Source organism: Meleagris gallopavo, chromosome 10 (genome assembly GCF_905368555.1).
Source record: "Meleagris gallopavo chromosome 10, MGAL_WU_HG_1.1, whole genome shotgun sequence".
Lineage (NCBI taxonomy): Eukaryota > Metazoa > Chordata > Aves > Galliformes > Phasianidae > Meleagris > Meleagris gallopavo.
Genome location: NC_139413.1, coordinates 5212692 through 5233507, shown reverse-complemented (window position 1 = coordinate 5233507; position 20816 = coordinate 5212692). Strand labels below are relative to the sequence as shown.

Here is a 20816-nt window from a genome sequence, read left to right as displayed (position 1 = left end):
TGTCTTCAAATCCCTTACCCTGAAGAATGGTCTTTCAGCTCAAACGAGCTCTCCTTGCAAACCAGCATTGATTCCCTGAGGAGAAAACTGCCTCTGTGCATTGTGCTGAACTGTTTCTGTGCTGCTGACACCCTGACTGCACACACAGTCACACACATTAAGTCTTCATCCCGTCTAAGTCCTCTCCCAAACACTCCTTTTTCACCCATGGCTTGATCCTGTAAGTCTGCTGTCTACTCTCCTACTCACCAGTCTACTCTGATCCCATTTAGCAATTAAATGCTCAACAGTGGGACATAAGTAACTAGACTGAGGTCTGAGTGCCCTTGGAGGTGTTTGGTTTCCCTGAGCAGCAGCTGTCTTTGCTGTATTTCTGGGCTCTCTCACCTGTGAGACTGTGATGCCGCATTTCTTGGCTAGCTCTTCTTTGGCTTCCTCACTGGGGTAAGGGTTGCTGAGATGGGAATAGAAATACTCATTCAGGATTTCCGTAGCCTGCTTGTTGAAGTTTCTTCTCTTCCGCCTTGAAGGGAAGAAGGAAGGAAAAACAGAAGAAAAAGGAATCAGTACCAGAGATTCAGAAACAGGAACGTAACTTTCACAGAATCATTAAAGTTGGAAAAGATCACCAAAGTTGGAAAAGATCACCTTGTCCAACCGTCAACCCATCCCCACCATGCCCACTAACCATGTTCCTTACTGCCACACCTCCATGGTTCACATGGAGTGATACAGTGATTCCACCACTTCTCTGAGCCTCTGCGATGAATCACCACTCTTTCTGAGAAGAAACTTTAGATGCTCTGAACTTCCCTACTTGCCTCCCATCTTCCCCTGCTCTGGGAGCATAGGGTGCAGCAGACTCATGGCCAGGAATCCTCATCTGCACTTTGCTGGGGACTCCTCCCTCAGCACCTTCCAAAGCAAGTACCTCTCATCCCTTAACACAAGCAACCAGACCTGCACCTGGGAAGGTGACCCCTGACACCTGGCTGTCCTAGCAGAAGAGGTCAGTTCTGCTCTGCAAAGCCCTCTGCTGAGAAAGCAGCCACAGATAAGTCCTTGGGGAAGTCTGTTCCTTTTACAGCTGGATACTGTCAGCTATTTCTTCCCAAGTTACAGCTGCCCAGTCTCCCTACCTCAAGATGCAGCCCAAGCCTACAGTCTGCATCTAACCAGCTTGGAAAGTGAATAAGCTCTAAAGCACACTGAGAATCTGGGACAATGGAAACAGAAGGAAAAGAACAGGAAAACCAGAGGGAACAGGACGGTTGCAGGATTAGCTTTCATCCCTAACCGAAGTGTTGCAGCAGAATCAGCAGTGTGTAGTTCTCAAGGGAAGGATAAGGAGGATACAGTCCTTGTGGCTCAAAACCGGGGGGCCCTGTCCTTCCCAGGCTCCTTGACTCACTCCAGAAGCTCTCCCTGGCCCAAACAAGGCTGCCCAGTGGGTGTGGAGAAAGGTCTGGGGAAGTGAACTCACCGTGCGTCCAGAAATCGGGAGCGCAAGATCATGACGGCTTCACACGTGCTTTGCTTCAACTGCATCTGGATGGAGCTGAACTTGCGGTGGATGATGCTCACCATCCGCTCTATCTCCTTTGGTGAGATGGGCCGGGTCCGGCTCTGCTCACGCAGCAGGTTCATCACGTGGGTGGTGAATTCGTTGCATGCCTGGGATGGCAAGAAAAGCAAAAGAAACCCCAGGATCGGAAGGTCATTCGATGGCGTCAAATAGAGCACAGGAGCAGAACAGCTAAAGAAGGAGACGCAGGCAGGGGCCTCAATGGCTAAGATTTGTTAGGGCAGACCTGCAAAGGAGTGCTGGCTCTCAAGGGGACATGTATTCCTCTCAATGGAAGAGAAAATCCCAATGTACACAGAGCAAAAAGCAGGAATCAACTGTATGCCCTCAGATAGCTGGAGCTGGCGCACAAGCCCGAGGACTGTCAGGATGTCCCAGCCCTTGTACTTCTCCTGGATAGGGCTGGAGGAGCTACAGATGAATCTGAGAAACATGAACCTTTCAGCTAGCACCATGTGTCCTCCAGAGCCCCTTCTGCTTTATGGGAACAGCTCCAGGACACAGCCCTGCTCTGGGCCCTTAGCACTTCGAATGAGAAGCATGGAATGATAGTAACGATAGCCTGATTGAGGCAGGAGTTCTGACACGTAAGGGCAAGCAGGCAACAATCCCATTAGCTTGCTGTGGGCACAGCAGTGCCTGCCTGCTCCCACTTCCCCATGGCATATTGAGGACTCAGCAGCAAGGGGCCAGGGAGGACTCTAGATGGAGTGGAACTAGATGATATTTGAGATTCCTGCCAACCCAAGCCATTCTATGATTCTATGATTCTGAGGCTGGATGAAAGCAACCCCATTGCTCCCCCCCACCTCTTGGATGGTAAAATCAGATCATCTGATTTCCAGAACCAGTCTTGGGTCCAAGCTCTAAAACCCAGCATTTGGCAACCACTTGGTGGCTTAAGAAGCTTTAGCTGCTCCCAAGACACATGCAGCTGCTCTGGAGAGAGCATCACCAGCACCCATCCATGAGATGGAAAATGGGGCTGAAACACAGATTGTGTGGACTGGTAACCCGAGGTCGACTATCTATCTCCCATCCCAAGCAATTTCTTCCCCTCTGCGCATCGCCCCCAGGGTCAGCCCATGGGGAGGTGATGAACCCTGCAGCCAACAGCCCTGACCTGCCTGGGCTGTGGGGTTGGGTATGAGAGCTCTGAGCCCAGTGACTCTTTGCTCCCAGACAGCTGAGCAATTTCAGCTTGTCTCCTCTTAGCATGAAATAAGAGCATTAAAGGAAAATTGCAGGAGAGTGCTGCGCTGTCACAGCCTCAGCCAGACACTGTGTGAAGCCAGACAGAGCTAGAAAGAGGGGGGACAGAGGTCAGGAGAGCCATCCCAACCCCTGGTTCTGTAGTGCTGCAGAGGATGGTACTTGCTCTGCCTCCTGCAGCTGTAAAAATGTGGCCCGGCACATCCGTTCCCAAAGCACCTTGGTGGTAAAAATGACACTGGAATGGCTTGTGAGAAGGAGCAAGCCAGAGGCAAGGTGCTGGGTGGGTTGTACCCTTCCCATTGCTCTCCCTGGGGTGGGGTGCCAGAGGACGTGGGCTCCCTCTCCCTCTGCAACCAGGGGCCTGAAGGATGAGCTGCGACATGCCTTGTGCCCCAGCCACGTGAGGTGGCCACACTGCCCCGGGGCAGCGGCAGCAGCGGCTGAGGACAGCCACAAAGGTCAGCCCACACCATGCACCCCCTCATGCCAGCCCTCCTCGCTCCATGGCACAGTGTCTGTAACGCTGAGGCCGTGCTCTGCTTCTCCACCCAAAAGGAGGGATGCTCGGGGTACAAACCATAGTCATCACAAGAGCGAGTCGCGCAGCCGGGAAAGAAGCTCTGCAGAACATCTGGAAGCGTTTGAAAGAAAGCGATTCGGAGCTTTGGACTGCAAAGCTTCTCATGCAATTGTCAGTGTTACTAATAGCTGCATTCATGACCCAAATAGTTTGTCTTTTTTTTTTTTTTTTTTTTAAAGAATCATTTGCCACAAGAAAAAAGCCACATTTTCTTTTTTTTTTTTTTTTCCCCCCTCTGGAAAATTAACTTTCCAAGCAAAAGTAATACTCGAGAAATTTTGATTCAAGCTTAAGGGTCCTTGGAAAACTGCCTGCAATGAGGGCAGCGCCTCAAAGAGGAGTCCCCTTCGACAGTGCCAATTTTTAGCCAAATGCAAAGAGAGGAGAGAAGAAAAAAAACTGAGGGGGGAACACATGCTGAGCCTATTCTCATAGCACACTCCAGCAGAAAACAAAGAACTGTCCCAGTGCTAAGAAGGCACGTTTCCACCGCTGCACAAAGCAACAGCTTGCACTGCCCGCACTCTGCTAACAATAGATGTCAGTAGCGGTCCAGGCTGTTTGCCTGGCGTGGGCAGCAGCACCGTGCTCTGCGCCGGCCAGACCCATCCCATCCCATGGCACGAATGAGCCTGTTACCTGCTCGTACTTCTCCAGCTCCGTGTGGTAGATCTGCCGGATCTGGGACAGCTTGGCTCTGTAGTCAGAGTGCTCCACCGAGTTGTCGGATCCGGCTCCTCCCGATGCGGCAGCAGCAGCGGCGGCAGCAGCAGAACCCCCTCCTTTCTCGGGGCCCGCGACGCCCTCGGCCAGCAGCATGTTGTCTAACCGCATCAGCTGCGGGTCTGTGGGCTCCTCTTCCTGTGCTCCCCGGATGCTCAGCACTGTGGGGACACAAAGGGAAGAGGATGAGTTGCATCGGTGTGCGGGTACAGAAGTTGGTGCGTGCTGACACACACGGCACAGCCCTAAGCTGAGAGCTCCCCATGGCTTCTGCAATTTCTTTCTGCCCCTTTTTCTCTTGAAATAGGGCAGAAGCAGCAGGAACCTCCCAGCAGAAGTAACCCAGAAAGCTGCATTTTGCTGCAAATGCACTGCAAAGCTGCTCGCTCGCAGCCTGCATTTCCCATCACATCTGCACCAACACGATGCTCTCACAGAATCAAAGAATCACAGAATCATTAAGGTTGCAAAAGACCTCTAAGATATCTAGTCCAACCACTGACCCATGACCACCATGCCCACTAAACCACATCCTTTCTCAGTTCAGTTCCAACACCACCAACCAAAACCACACTGAACGTACCAAAACTTGCTGAAATCAGTAATAAGGACCACTTCCCAGTTCAAGCATGGGATGGAAAGGCTCCAGCCCAAACCTCAGCTTGCCCAGACATCCTCAGCCCCAGGAGGAGGAGGAGGCAGCACAGAGTACAGGGCAGGCCATGCCTCAGTTTCCCTGTCTCTAAGTACGGATAAAGCCAAAGCACAAGGAGCTTTTAGCCACTCAAGGAAATAATAATAATAAAATGTCTGAAATAAAAAGTATCATTTGCAAAATGCCTTTTTTTAGAATCTGGTCGTTCGAGTGAATTCTAAAACTGTGCTAAGAAAAGGGGCATCAATAAATCAATCCGCACAGAACGACTTGCCAAGGAGAGAATTCTTTTCCCCTCTTTGTACTCACTGCTTCAATTATTGCTCCCAGTAAAAGTCATTCTCGGAGTGTTTCCCTCTACCAACTAATTGTGAGATGCTCAGCTGCTGGGTGCTGCTCTGCCTGCAGATTGGACTGAGGGGGAAGGAGGCATACATGGACACAAATGCACACCCATGCAAAACTCAAGATTTCATCACATGGAAATCTCCCTGTGGTCCCACCTGCTGGCTGTTTGCACACACAAATACGGCCCTCGCTTTCCACGTGTACACAAACATCTGCACAAAATAAAATACATCCTTGACAAGCCAACAAAAAAAAGACATCTCAGAAGAGAAGCAAATTGTATTTTCCCATCTCATCTGTCACAGGGACTCAAAACACAGTGGAAACGCGTGAGCATCCCTCACGTGGAAGCTCCTGCATTGCTGGAGCTGGGTGATGCTATGTGGGCTTTAGGGAAGCGGTGCCTGAGGTACCTGGGATGCTCATCCCATCCCTTCTGAACCCCAGGCTGCAGCAGCAGCAACAAGAGCAAGTGATTTTCAGCGCATTTAAAAGCATATCTGAAGGCAGTTGCCAATAAGATGTAAAATCAGAGTAGATAAGAAACAGAGCCAAGCAAGGAGTGAGTTCCTCCTGGCTCTGAAACACGCAGAAGATCATAGAATCACAGAATCATCAAGGTTGGAGAAGACCAATAGTAAATAACTCCACACTAGAGACAATCATTTATAAGAAGAGGGATGGGGGCATGGCACCAAACTGGGGAGCAGAGGCCAATTTCCAAGCAAGAGGAAGCAGATGAGTCCTGCACTCCTCAGCTCATGCCGGCATCAGTGCTCTTCCAAAAGGGGAAGAAGTGACAATACTCACCACAGAACTTGCTATGGAATAAAGAGAATAAATTCCTATTCCCCTATTAAAAAAAGAATCATTAAACAGCAGCGCATCGAAAGCCCAAATACAAATAGAATGCAACCCAGGTAAAACACTAATTAAAAAAAAAACCTGAAAACAAATCAAAAAGAGAGTTGCCGAAACGGCTGCATCTGGATTTCAAAAGGGAAATATTTTTAGATTAAAAATCTTGGGAATCATTGACCTGACAGGTAGGCACAAGTGATTAATTAGTTTATGTTTGGCAAGCTGCTTCATGATGGGAAGCACGGGACATCTCTGTGCCATCGCCGTGCTGCAGGACTGGGAGCCCTGGGATCGCTGTGTACTGTGGGCATGCCCAGATTCGTGTTCCCAAAACCCAGCTGGGGCTGGAGGCCGTGTGGAATAAGGCTACTGGGTAAATAAAGGGGAAGGGCAATACGTCTGCATGGAATGGATGCAGATCCTGACAGGCCACATCCCTCAGCCTAGTACCCCAGTGCCCAGCATTTGCTGCTCCTGGTTAAAGAGAGGGGAGGGGGAAGCCAAAGGAAAGATAATGACCGAGAGGGGCTGGGGGAGGCAAATTCGTGGCAGAGCTTCTATCCTCTGCTGCTTTTCTGCAGGCTTGGCAGCCCTGAGCTGCAGCAAATGCCACTAGAGGGTGCTCAGCTCTCGCCGAGGGCCCCCGCTGGCACAAAACACGTTTCTGTATGTACGTATATCCATACACAAATACACATAAACAGATACGTATCTATATTCTAAAAATCAAAGCAAAACCGCACTCTTTGTCCCTATTTGCACTGCTGCAAACCACCCCTCAGCTCGCTCCCTATGAGCTGTGCACGGCCCCTCCACGGCCACTGGTGACCAGGGTGACCGTCACCAGCAGCTGAGGACCACTGAAGCCACATGCCATGGCTCCCCTCGGGCTCACAGAGCCGTGTTCTCCTTCTCCTGCTGTCCCCAGTGGTGACCTCCAGCCAAGAACACCCAGCACATGCCAGTGGGTCTCGTGCACCAGGTCAAGCCCAGGGAAGGGATGGGGATGCCTTGGGGACAGCTTGCAGGAAGAAGACATGGGACGCAACAGAGGCCAAACCAGGTGGTGATATAAGAGCTGGACACCAAAACAAGACAACTAAAGAAAGAAACAAGCTGATGGCTCTGAAGAAGTAGCAGAGGGCCCCTGCCCAAGCTGGGATGCTCCTAGAAGGCTTTTCTGCTGGTTGTTCCCAACTTGCTGCAGTGCCTTTCCAGGGGGATGTTTAAAGGAGAAGGAGATTTCAAGTAAATGATTGCAACTTATCGAAAATAATGTGCTACTTAGCATTGGAGACAAGCATCCTGGCAGGCAGAAATGGGAAGCCGTGCTGGAGCAGATGGGAGTAATTAGGTTGTGATTTTCAGAAGGGTTTTCTTTCCTGCCTCCACTGTGCCTAAGATGTACTGAGGGGAACAACGCAGCCAGCAGCAGTTGCAGGAAAAGCAAGGATCCCTCTGCCACGACTGTGAGCTTCCTGCTGCCTTTCTATGGGGAAATGGGAGCAGCAATGCCACTTGTGGAGCCCTGCTGGTTGCCCTCACTGGCTACTTCCATACACACGGACCATCCGGATGCCTCCCTCTGCACCAGCACATTACATCTCCACTGGCAGCAGATGACTAAGGTCTTGCCCAAACCCTTTCCTCGACTGAGATGTGCCATTAACACAATGATGGCATGGCAGCTCCTCTGGGAAGGCAGAACTCCTGTGTGTACCCACACAGCAGCACATCAAACATCAACACTCTTCCCACCTTTTGCAATTTAAGCACCATTCGCTTGGGTTCAGAGAGCCCCAGCTTCAGGATTTACACCAGCTCGCTGTTTAACGAAATGCTTTTAGGTCTGAAACAACAGCCAGCAACCAGAGGGACTGCTGTGATGCCAACACTGTGCAAACAAAACCACTAACGAATCACATTATTTCAAGCTACTCTCAATACTCCCCGGAGCTTGGTTCTACATTTGTGAACATTTGAGATCAACAGCACTGAACCTGGTACAAAAATACTCCCATCTGCCTCATATTTGAGGACAGTTAAAATTGCAAGGACTTAACACATCTGGGTGGCTTGTGCCTGCTGGGGCTCACACCTGTGTGTGTCCATACCCAGGACAGCTGGGGTGATCCATGATGGCATGGCCTTCAGTTGCTCTTCCTAAATTTTGCATTTCAATAGAGCTTCTAATCACCATGCACCTACCTAAATTCCTGCTGTTTTTCCTATTCCAGTATACCTGCAGCCTGTTTTCTTCTGCAACAACAAAGCAAACACAAAGGAAAATACAAAATTCCCTAACTTGGAAGCCCTGAAGCTTGAGATCCTGCATAAGCCAAGCTAACGTACTCACACTGCACCAAGCACACGTTCAAAATACACATAGAAACTATGGCCATACCTCAGCCAACAGCTTGGCCAATGTAGGGAGAGGCATTAAACTGCATATCTCCAAGTCACAGCCCTGTAAAATCAGCAATCACAGCCAACAAGGTGGAGTGCTTCCATGCTAAGTCAACCCAGAGCCTCTGAGACCTCAGTTGGGTACGTCCACCGTGCAGAGCAACTGAGAAAATCAACATCAAACATCAATACTGATTTCCAACATGAATGGAAGCTGGTATTTCCAAGTATGCAGGCACACGCCCTTCCAGGAAGTGGGGATTAAGAAAAGTTGTTTTTTTCTTACAATTGACATAAAAGTTTCCCTCCTCTCTCCAGCCTTTCCAAAACTTACAAACGGATGAACAGATTTTGCTCAGATTTTCCAAAACAGGCTGCCATGAGATGAGGCATGGAAAATTTCAGCTGGCAAAACAGCTTTTCGTGCATCTCCTTATTTACTTCACAGAGGAAGGAGGAACACTGTGAAACTGATGGGCCACTTCTGTCACCAGCTTTTGCAGTCTAAAACCATGAAACAAACCAACAAATCCCAGCAGCAATCTAAAAACAGTGGCTCATGCCCATAACCTTGGCAAACTCAGCCCAGTCCTTTGCACAGTCAACTCCTCTCTCAGCATGGGGATGTCCATCAGGGCTGCTTGGAAACCAAGCACTTCTGTGATTTTGTGAGAGGACTCTGAAGGTGGAGAAGTGTTCATCCAGTTCGTAAAGCACACAGCTGTGAAAAAATACAGCAGTGAGGGGTTGTACAAGAGGCTAACCCCAAGAAGACCTACTGACCACAACGCCCTACAGCGCTGCCGAAGCACCCAGCCATGCAACACTCTGTGCTCACTGTCACCAACACAGGATGCAAGAAAACACGCCCATCAATTGCACAATGACCCATAAGCACTGTGTCTGCTCAGATTAAAGGTCCACCCTGTCCAGAGGCCAACTCTAGCCATGGCCAAGAAGCCCCATTAGACCCCATCAGGGCCATGATCACAGCAGAAGCATCAGATGCTCCAGCACTACCTCAACATCACGTTTGGGCAGCTTGCATCACAACCCAAATGCAAATAAATCAAAAAGTGTTTCCTGAACCAACAAAGAAATCTCTTTCCATTTCATGTCATAATTTTCCCCCTCCCTCCTTTTTTTTTTAATCAAAATTTGGGTCAGCTTCAAAAGAATTAAAAAGCGCTTCAGAAAATAATAACTTTGCATCTTTCTGGGGCAGAAGAGGCCAAATTATTTCCTGAATTCAACCCAAATACACACACACACAAAAGCCTGAACTAACCTCACACTGTAATTTTGGAGTGTGGAGAATGGGAGGGGGTGGACTTATCACATGCCAAAACATCTCTCATCTCCCAGCAGCGGCTTTCCATCACTTCAGGGAGATGCAGCTCGTGTGCTATGGAAGCTGCAGAATGGAGAAGTGGACTGCACAGGATGGGGGGAATCTGTGCAAGTTTTCTCCCAGCTCCTCCCCAGTGCCAAACCAGTTGCCATAGCAAGAGAGAATCTGGCAGCACAATGCTCAAAAGGTCTGGAAAATTATCACAAACACATTGGAAAGAAAAATCCTCCAAAACTGAGCAATGACCTAAAATAGCCCTTTCCACAAAAAAAAAAAAAACAACAAACACACAGTATCAGTGACTGCTGAAGACCAGATTCCCCAGGCAGTGTGAATCCTTGGGCAGCAGAATGAGCACACGTGAGTGCCCCTTTCCAGCCCTTCCCCATGCTGACCGGGTTAGTGCACGGCAAGCAAGTGAGCTGGGTACAGAAACTTGACTCCATGAACCCAGTTAATGCTACGTCGGGGTCCCACAAAGCACCCTGGATCAAATTTCTGTATTTTCCATTCTTCCCTTTACAGTCGTGGCATCACCAGCCATGCTTACCCATGCCATCCTGTCTAGCAGCAAAACCCCTTTCCATGCTTATGTGGGAGGGAGTTGGAGGCACACGATGCTGGGAATTAATTACTTGAGGGGAGGAGGGCAACACAAAAGTGCCCACACCTCCTGGAAGGTAGCTGGGACCTTTTCTAACTCCAGACTGTGATACGGGGCAAAAGAATAAGATTTTGCTGTTCCAGCAACTCAACATAGGGCCCCACATCCATCCCTCAAATGGCAGAGCCTACAGTGGCGGGACCTCACCCTCATCTGCTGGAGCCTGAGACAGAGCAAAGTCCCAAAAGGGACTCTTCAAAGGGCAGAGCAAGCCATTGCACCACCCCGATGGCTCAGACACGGCACTGGGCACACATGGAAGTGGATGCGGGATTCCCTAAGCCCTGCAGGAACAAATCAGCAAACAAAAGATGGGACTGCTCTGAGGACAAGTCCAGTCATAAAAAAAAAAAAAAAAAAAAAAGAACCATGAATGCCAGTTGGGCTGGGATCTGCCTCCTGCTCCGTGTGGTGCTTTGCATATGAATTCTCCTTGCTGAAAAGAAACGGGTCCTTTGAATGAGCTGAATCTACTAATGAGAAGCCAGGGCCTCTGCAGCCCCTCTGAGGACAGGGGTCCCGATCCCACCACCCCAGGCCAAGCCCAGAGGCCCGGGAGGAACAAAGGGAGGCCTTCCCCAGAAGGAAGCGGTCTTTCCAGCCGCTCTCCTTCTGCTAAGGTCACCTCCCTGCCCCGCCATGCCTGCTGCTCTCCATACAAAGCAGCCAGGCCAAGGAGTCATAGGTGAAAAGAGTGGCAGGAGTGGCCAAGGGCCAGGCACAGGAGAGAATTTCCAAAACTCGGCATCAAGCAATAGCAGGAATTCTCAGAGCTCAGCCATGGCCCAGGGCTGTGCCTTCCAGAGGCCGCAGAAACAGCCATCACCTCCATGTCCAGGAAGAGATGTAAGAAGAGAGCAGGCAGGGACAGACAACACGCAGCTCTCACTTGAGCCCCAAACCTATCACAGCTGCAAACTGATGCTCAAGCAGTCTGATTTTGCTTGGAATTTCAGCAAACAAATGAGGATGCACTCAGAGCGATGCTCAGCCACTCATGCCACAGAATGCCACAGAATCACAGAATGGCCAGGGTTGGAAAGGACCTCAAGGATCACGAATCTCCAACCCCCCTGCCACATGCAGGGCCACCAACCTCCCCATTCAATGCTAGGCCAGGCTGCCCAGGGCCCCATCCAATCTGGCCACCACACCAAGTCACTGGGCCTGGCCACAGCGGGCCAGGCAAAGCCCAGCTCACTGCAAGGCAACAGCCGGTCAGCAGCGTTTTAAGCCAGAAAGCAGCTCCGAATGTTCAGTTCCTTTTTTAAATAAAGGCCCCTTCTGTAAATGATCTGTTTGGACAGGAGGGAAAATGCTGCAAGAGTCCAAGCGCTTGTGAAATAGGATCGGCCGCGTTCGCTTCGGCTCCATGTGAAACATGTGGGGGAAGAAAGATACCCAGAATGGGTCTCTGCTGTTGAGGGGTGGGGAGGAGAGAGGAGAGGAGACCATCCAACTCCACGAGCCTGGGAGACACCAGAGAAAATGGAGAAAGATCGTTAAAAAGGATCAATTAATGGCATTTCTGTTTCAAGGTGTCTGTGTCTGTTTAGTTATACGCCATGCAAGATCACACTGACACACATTTCCACACTGTGGGGCCACAGCCTAACAGCATCTGGGCTGGTGCACCCCTACAGCCCCACGTCCTCCCAAAACTGGGCTGAGTTGAATTTTAGGGGCACAACTAGAAGGACGCAGGAGACCAAGCAGCGGGTCCAACGAGGCGATCAATGACCCTGGACAGCCCGATCTTGGGTTTTAAACCACAAAGCCATCCTCTCCCACCTCCCTGCAGGCTCTGGGGCTGACACCAGGTCTGAAGTGGGGGGCTGGCCAGACAGACTGACGCACAGCCCCCGGCTCCTCCAGCCTTCTGCGAGAGGCCCACGCCATAAACAGGCAGGAGATTAAAAAAGGGAGCAAAAATCTTCAACAAACTCCGGCTGTGTCCCAGATCAAAGATCATCTCCAGCGGGCCATCTGGTCCTTGTAAATGTAAAACCAAATTGAAAGCCCTGCCCTCACCTCCTCCGACTCCCCTGGCAATATTGCTTTTACCGTTTGGGGATGAGGAAGGAGCTCGCAAAAGGCATCTGTATGTAATATAGAGCCGCCGTGCAGCTGGGCTATAGCCTTGCTACCCCCCTTTTGTTAATCATGAAGCAGAGGTAAATGTTTTCTTTGGTTCTCCAGGGGCCCCATCACTGCAAAGGGCTTTGGGAACAGCCTGCAGCAGCAGCCGCAGGCTGGAACCGGGCTGCCTTGTGCCCCACAGCTAAGGACATGGCTGTCACCCTGCTCTGGATTTAAGACAGGACACATCAGGAGAAAAGCTGCGTCCCTGGGCAGAGCAGTGGGATGGTCTACAGCATCCCAGCACCCATGCAGCATCCTCCTTCCTTGTCCTCAGAGCATCTCAAGCATGTCCCCTGCCACTGCCCTCTGCTCAGGAGGCAGAAGGGGGCACGGGGATGAAGAGGGACGGGACTGAGTTTCCAAAAAGAGGATGCAATGCCTCTGAGGCACAAAGGAACGGTGAAAAACTCTGCCACTGCCAGCCCTAATACTCTAGGCTCGGCTTGAAATCTACACAGGAAACGTAGCAGGCAAAGAGGAGGCAGCTTGAGGAATTCCTACCCATCAAGCTTTATTGTGTTATTCCAACTAAGCAGAGACAAAAAGACAAATCTCAGCTCCCTACTTTCATTTATAATTGAACCCAGTCCAGAAGGATGGAGCAAGTACCATCTGTAATGCAGAGTGCATTAGCAGCCGGCAGAATGAAATATTCAAATTACTGTAGGCTACCTCGCATTTTAATGACAGGGTTACAAAAACCTGACTTGTAAGTGGAGATTGGACTGGAAGAACAGAAAGTTTGTTTTTCCAGTGCATGAATTAACCTAACAAAATGTTACTTTCAGGAAAAAAAAAGCTCTTGCCTGGGTAATCCTGCAACATATTCCAATGGACTATCAAGAAAACAGAATATTTTTCCATTTAGCTATCCTAATTGATGTATTGTCCTGGGAAATGAAAAAAAAAAACTCAGAGAAAAACGGGCAAATGCTTTTTCCCTTTGGCTGAAGATGCTAAATAAACACACGTATGTGTGCACGAACCTTAACGGCTTGAATAGGTCATGTACATGGGATGTGTGGCAGCACGCATTTGCATCCGTAGGGTGTATGGGTGCAATACCTGCATTAGCTGCATCCTTTCAATGCTGCGCACAATTTGAATATGCAAATCACCCCTTGATTTTCGTGCTTGTGCCTGTGCTGGGATCCATTCGTTTTGATATCGTTAATCAGGGCTGCCGAAAAGCCTGACACAGTAAGTGGCTGTAGCCCCTAGCAGTAGTCAAGATGGAGTGACAGGCTCCATTTAAGATGTCACAGCATATAATAAAGTGTAAAACTATACTTAAAGTAAACGAGATAGAAACAATAAACTTGACTCTGGCTTTGAACTTTCACGGTGAGCGGCACAGAGACACGGGCACACACGTGTACAAGTGGTTGGCGGGCACAGGACATGGGACAGGGGTGGTTGATCCTGCGGTGCTGGTGCTGCCGTATGGGGTGACAGAGGGGCTCTTCAGCCCTCCCCCCATCCATGCAGCTGCCAAATCTCCCAGGTTCAAACCAGAATGGGCTATGCTACACGGGACCATGCCTGGGCATGGGACCAGGAGCACAGCAGACACTGGAGCAAGATGAGGCCGATGGAAGGGGAACATTCCTTAGCCACTTCCCGTATCAACTGGGGTGCCCAGTCCGAAGACCCCATTTCACCCACAAACCACCCCTTGGTACCCCAAAGCCTCCTGTCGGCAGCTCTCTGTGCTGAAACAAACCAGTCTCTCTTCCTCCTGCTAAGCAGTTAAATTAGAGAGTATTCAATTAATAACAGCTGAATATTCTGTCACATTTAGGAAGATGTATGGTAAGACAAGCGAGTTGTGATGTCTGTGACAGAAATGATAAAAGTTCTCCCGACACAGCCTGGCAGATACTTGGCTGCAGGAGCCGTTTGCACTCATGGACTCCAACGTCAGTGCAGACACAAGACCCGGCGCTGGCTTCAAAGGAGATGCTCCAAACTGAGCACAAAAACCTTTGCCAAATCGTTTGCAGGCAGCTCCCTCCTGTCCTCCTTCTGGCACCCAGCTGGGCCAGCCAGGCTGCGGTGTCCCAGCGTGTTCCCAAGGCAGGACTGCCACCCTTGGGGGCATGCAAAGTGTTCTCCACCAGATCTGTGGGTGCACCAAGGGCAGGGAACGTGCTGGAGAACACTCTCCACCCTGCCTCTCCCCCCAGCACTGCTCTTCTGGGGGGTTGTTTTTCACTGGTGTTGTTTGAGAACACAGTTTTGTTGCTAAGAAACTACCTCTGTATTGCTCCAAGAGCAAAGACAAAGCAACCGTCAAAATAACACGTTATTTTGACAGTAGCCAGATCATAACCATAAACGATCCATCTTCCCTGCTCTCCCGTACGCTCATTAACGTGCTCAAAACACAGGATCACTGTGGATAACCCACGCACAAGGGGCTCATGCCCCACACCGGGCTGCACCACATCCATTCAGCCCTCAACAAGAGCAGAATGAGGCCGGGCTGGGGGAGCTGGTACATGCAAGAAGATGGCACGAGGTTAGTGAAAGATACATTGAGAATGTGAAAGGAGAAAGAAGGTGATACCTCTGCCCACGTGGAAGCTCTGTGCCCTGGTTCTGGTTTGGGGATGGCAAGGGGACATCTCCACAGAGCCCCTTGGGCCCTCACTGCTGGTCCCACTGCCACCGTGGAAGGAAGTCGGGCTGTGCCTGCTGCCAGGTGGGAACGGGCAGCACTTGGCTATCAGAAAATGCAGTATAGGAGCCAACAGCCCTGCAAGGCAGCAGCTCACCATGTGTGCTTTCACTGCCAAAGTGCTGAGCTCCACCCTGCCGAAGGAGAAAAAGGGAAGGGCGAGGAGAGCTCTGCTGAAACCCACCAAACACCAAACAACAGTTCTCCGCAGCAGAACAAAGCCCTCAAAATCCATTCTCCACTTGGGTCCCCCAGCCCACATGAAAGCAGCGTTTTCTGGGCTAATTACACAGGCTGCTCCGAGCCTTCTGGCATAAAACAAGCCGCAAAGTCAGACATCAAAGGGGAAAACTTTAAAATAAATACATGGCATAGACAGCAGATTCAATGAGAGATCTATCTCTCTGCACTGCCTGGGAGGAACTTGGATCACAAAACACAGGTGACCTCCAGGGATGCCCTCCTTGGTGCACAAAGGGGAAATCTCGCTGGCGTTTGGGGTGCAATGCTTTCAGGAGCGGAGTCATAGTGAAAGGAAGGATGGAACAACCCCTCTTCTGGCTCTCAAACTGACAGATCTCCTGGCTTCTAGCAGGAATCACGGGATAAGACAAAGCCATCCCACCAGCTCCCCCCCAGCCTTCCCTGTGCGCTCCGAAGGCCTCGCAACACAGCCCCTGCATGCTCTGCAGCCCTCGTGCACTGAGATGCCTCCAGAACAGCAAAGCGTGACCAGAAATCCTGCGGGTTTTAAGGCTCTGCTCTTTCCATGGGCAGAAATGACCCCGGAGCACTGACACGAGGCATTTCCGCAGCGCCTCGGACAGGAGCAAGGAAACCCACACGGGATGCTCCTGTGTTCAGAACATCAGCACGCAAAGCTGTCATCCGAGGGATGCCACCGTGCTCCTGGAAGCAGCCCCCATCCACAACAACTCCATGCCTCTCCCTCTCCAGCACTGCTCCGATACAAGCCATGAAAGCCCAAGCTCCTTTTCCTGTTACGGGCTGCAGGGGCTGGACACTGCTCCCACACACAGCCAAGCAGAGGGACGAAGGCTGGGATGACCGCGCGTGGGGCGCAAGAGGAAGGTGTCAATTAGAGCGATGAGCCCCCGCGCGTCCCCACGCCTGACAGCCGGGCTGAGCCGAGCTGACAGCCCAAGCCGTGCCCACCCCGCTCCCCCCGCACACCCCAGCCCCGAACCGGCGTGCAGAGCAGCAGCGTGGTGTCCCCATCCCTGCACCCAGAGATGTTCCTAATAACGGTAATTAGGGTGATCGGAGGCTTAAGCAGGTCACGGCCAGCCTGGAGGCAGAGCGTAATGAAGCAGCCGGGGCCGGGTGGGAAGGCGGAGAGGCACCGGATCTCCCTGACACAACTAACGAGCGCCGGGTAACGAGGTCTTGGTGACGTGAGCCGGGTTTGGGGACACAGAGGAGGTGGTGGCAGAGCAGTGGGTGCTGGGTGGCAGCTGCATCCCCCAGGAATGGCACCGCAGAGCCCTGCCCTCCCCTCCTGCAGCCCCAATCTGATTATGGCCAATACACGTCTCCCGCTGGGCTCCCGAACACGCTCCTCCCGGCTGAAGGATTTGCAGGGACGCAGAAAACTTGTCCTGATGGCGGTGTTAATAGCCGTGTGGCCCACGTCATCGCTGAAATGGCCTTAGGGGGTGAGCTGATGGGTCTCTGAAGTCATCAGGACTACCCCACCTCATCGTGCTCCCCTTATTAAAACCATTCATCCTGGGAGCTAAATGAATATGTTTCATCTTCAAATGCTGAGACACAATAGCAAGCAGGCAGAGATCTAATAGAACAATACCCATCAAATCATTCCTGTTTTTCTCCTTCATGCCGCACGTGCTGCTGCCAAGCTGTGCCCCACGGCATGGCCACGGCTCAAATTCCTGGGTGCCACCACAGCACCTCAGCATCCTGTTGGGACAGTAGGGGTGCTCCGATGTGCAGCTTTCCAGAGCCTGCAGTTAGCACAGCGGATCCCCGCTCTGCCTCATTATCACTGCTATGAGTGGTGGCTGCCAGCTGCCCCCGCCCCACCTGGGGACACGGGGTGACCCGTGTGCTGATGCTGGGTACCAACCCTGCAGCACCGCGACCTGCCAGGCCCACCCAGGCTGCAGAGCTCGTGTTCGCTGCAGTGGCAGGCTTCATAAGGCTCCGCTCTTTGACTGGCGTTGAGTTTATGTGAAAGTAATTAACAGTAATTAATCCTTAATTACAGTAATTAGCCAAGTCGCAGTAAATTAAACCACATCTGGAGCAGATGAGGGCTTCTGAACGGGAGGCTAGCGCAGGCGACAATCGGAGAGATGCTGAATTCATCTGACAGCATCTGATTAAGGCTACCTGTTGCAGGCAGCTCATTTGCATGGTGTTTTTGTTTGCAGTAACCCTTTCAGCTGGGCTCCTGCCCCGCACCTCCGATCGTGCCCTCCTCCACCTTCCGATGTCACCCCACATGCTGCCTTTTTCGGGGACTCTGGGAATCTGTGAGCAGGGAGGAGCTGGGATGGAAGAGCCGGGGCCATAAGGATTGTAGAATCAGAGAACCATGGAACGACTTGTGTTGGACGGGGCCTCAAAGTCCATCCAGTTCCAAGCCCTGCCATGGGCCGATTACCCCTACAGATCAAGCTGCTCAAAGACTCATCCAATCCAGCCTTGGGCACTTCCAGGAATGGAGTAGCCACAGCTTTGTGTCCTCCGTACAGCCCCACAGCTCATCCTGGGCAGTGGCACTGAGCTCATACAAGGCCATGGAGATGCAGTAGAGTAAGTTTCCAAGGCACACAAAATGCCCACCCCACGGCCACAGAAGCAGCCTCGGCTTTCCAACAGCCTGTCTCACAGCAGCTACAATCTAATAACAGTAACAACAACAACAACAGACCTGTGCTCCAAAGTGGAGCACAACAGCAAAAGGGTCGGGCTATTAGTAATACCGCCCAGCGTTTCCCCAGCACCACGCAGTCTTGGAGGCCTTTGCTGATGTTTAGCCATGCTTGTAGGGAGGGGGAAATCCTTCCCTTTACTTCTTCACAACGAAGAAACCATGGGACAGTGAGATGAAGCAGAGCACAAGAGGTTCAGCTACGGTTTGTGGTATCTGTATGCTAAGAGAAAGAGCTCAGGGAGCCAAGTGTGCTGACCCGATTCACCCACACACAACCAGGAGCTGTGGTTGGCTCTGAATGCCTGGAAAAACATCGGGCACAAATCACAGCAACAACTCCCATGGGGAACAGGTCCCCTCAGCAGTTCCCAGGATGGAGATGTCCATCTGCACAGAGATGCCAATGAGACTCAGGAGGAGAACTGTGACTGGGATGGCCCAAGCAAAATGGCCTGATTTCAGAAGGTATCTCAAGCTTCAGGGCTTAATTGCACACAGTGAATAAGCATGAAGGTCCAGCACACTCGATCTTTCCATCACAGGATGTGCTGTGCCTTTGCACTGAGCTCTCCAACCTCACTGAGAGCATTAAAAACCCTTCAATACTGAAACATCTTCTTTCCTCTGGAACTAAAGCCAGACAGAACTGCCAAAGTCAACAGCTGCAACAGACCCTGCAAACAATCAAAAAAACCTCGTTCTGCGATACACTGAAAGGAGCAACATTTGTCCTTAACTCAGAAATAAAACAAACCTTGTGAATTTCCTGTGCACACAGAAGAATCTGCGTTCTGCACCTCCAATTATAGGATTCCCACATACCACTGAAACAAAGCCAAGCCCTGAGCCAAGCCCCACCAACAAACAAGAGGCACCCATCCCCAAAGTGCACTTTGGGAGCTGCATTGGGCCTGGAGAAATGGGCACCCCTGTGTCCTCTCCTCTTGGGAGAAAAGCTTCGTCTGCACATGGTGCCCCAACTATGCTGCATAACAACTCCAAGCTTATTCAATGGAATTTACTGCATATGAACCACAACTGCACCAAGAGGGATGGGGATTTCGTAGTTGACTTCAAGTAGTGGGGAGGAGTCCTGATTCACACTCCAAAAACGAACCCACACTGTCCTCTCAGTGCAATTTTGCTTTCAGTCATAAGGTTTTTCAACAGATACTCAACCAGCTTTTTAACAGACACTGTTCACAGCAAATCTGAGATCTTCACAGCGCTTACAGCACATCACATGATCTTGCCACAGCCAGATTTTTGGTGAAAAAAAGATATTTCTTATGAACAAAAGAAACCCCCACGAACGTCTTAGAGAAAGGCACCCCCCAAATGTACCTGCTCCTCTCAGCGCTGGCAAATCCATGCAATGGGGAGCAGCCTGTGCTTCCTGCGAGATGGGACTGGCATCTTCATTAGTGCATCCTGCTGCACCCAGACTGAAAGCACTGTGCTCCTTCACCAGCCCAGGATGTAGCAGCACTGCCTGCTGGTTCTTCAGAGTGGTTCCTATTTGGAGCAGCCACAAACTGAGTCCCATTGGGTTTAACTTAGCAGGAGTGTCACTCTTGGACTGTGACTGTGGAGGTCAGCCTGGGTGGGCTCTGAGCACCTGATGGAGCTGTAGGTGTCCCTGTTCATCACAGGGAGGTTGGACCAGATGTCCTTTACGGGCCCCTTCCAACTCCAACGATTCTGTGGTTCTATGATTCTAAGTTTTAATCTGAAATAAGTACCCTTGAGCAGGGAAATTCCCGTAAGGCAGAGCAAGACCGGGTCCCTGCGATTCAGAACAGCTCAAACCCAGGGTTGGGGGGCAAGGGCAGAGCTGTGTGGATGGACACACACACGTGTGTATGTGCGCTCCTCGCGGCCCAAAGACCGGGGTCCCTCCTCATCTGCGCGGTTCGAATTAATTATACACTTTAATTTCATGAATTATTAATTCGATTCTGACTCGGCAGCTTACGCTCACCCAGCGCTACAGACTGTACGATTCCAGCTTCATTAAAACATCACCAGCTGCCTGAGAGACAGACATTAAATAGCAGAGAGCAATAATAAAATTAAGCTCCCTGCGCATAGCAACAGAGTCTTCCCCAGCCCCGCTGGTGCACAGGGCCCTGCCGGCAGCTCTGCTCCCACCCCAAGGCTTCAGCAGCTGGGGTTTGGGGGTCTGTAGGGTGCAACATGGAGAGGGGCATCAAGGGACAGCCATGTCCCCTGCCTGCAGCGAGGATGGGGACAGCTCTGAGGTCGGGATCGGCTCCGAATAAATAAAGCCGGAGCGCTGCCTCTCGGCGTCTCCCTGGCAAAACAATTTATAGAGGGAAAATGTCGGAATTTAGACATTCCATTTAGCTGCTTCAGAAATCTAAGGACCCCAAACCTTGTGGGATTTGAGAAATCGATGGAATTAATTAAGGGAGATGTCCAGCGGTCTCCGCTAAGTAATCAGCAGGTACAGTAGACCTGAAATTCTATAAAGAAAAATGGGAAGGGATGACATTGAAGGAGGCAGTGGGGATTAAAAAATGAGCATCCGAGTGGTAAAGGCGCACACCCATTGATCGCTGCATTACGGATTAAGGCTTCAACGAGCAGCCAGAAGATTCTGTAGCAGAAAATGGTTACAGAGGATGAGCATGAACAGAGCGGATATATATAACCTCTGACAGCC

General features: G+C 51.0%; 1 protein-coding gene across 2 annotated transcripts in view; it reads right to left on the bottom strand.

The window, feature by feature from the left end:
• PBX1 (PBX homeobox 1) overlaps window positions 1-20816 on the bottom strand; it is a 109530-nt gene that overhangs the window by 20946 nt on the left and 67768 nt on the right. For both annotated transcript variants that reach the window (XM_085232096.1, XM_085232097.1), the window contains exons 3-5: window positions 4020-4264; window positions 1484-1674; window positions 388-523 (exon numbers count right to left, since the gene is read on the bottom strand). In XM_085232096.1, the coding sequence (XP_085088222.1) occupies window positions 388-523; window positions 1484-1674; window positions 4020-4264 (572 nt within the window). The remainder of the gene's footprint in view (window positions 1-387; window positions 524-1483; window positions 1675-4019; window positions 4265-20816) is intronic.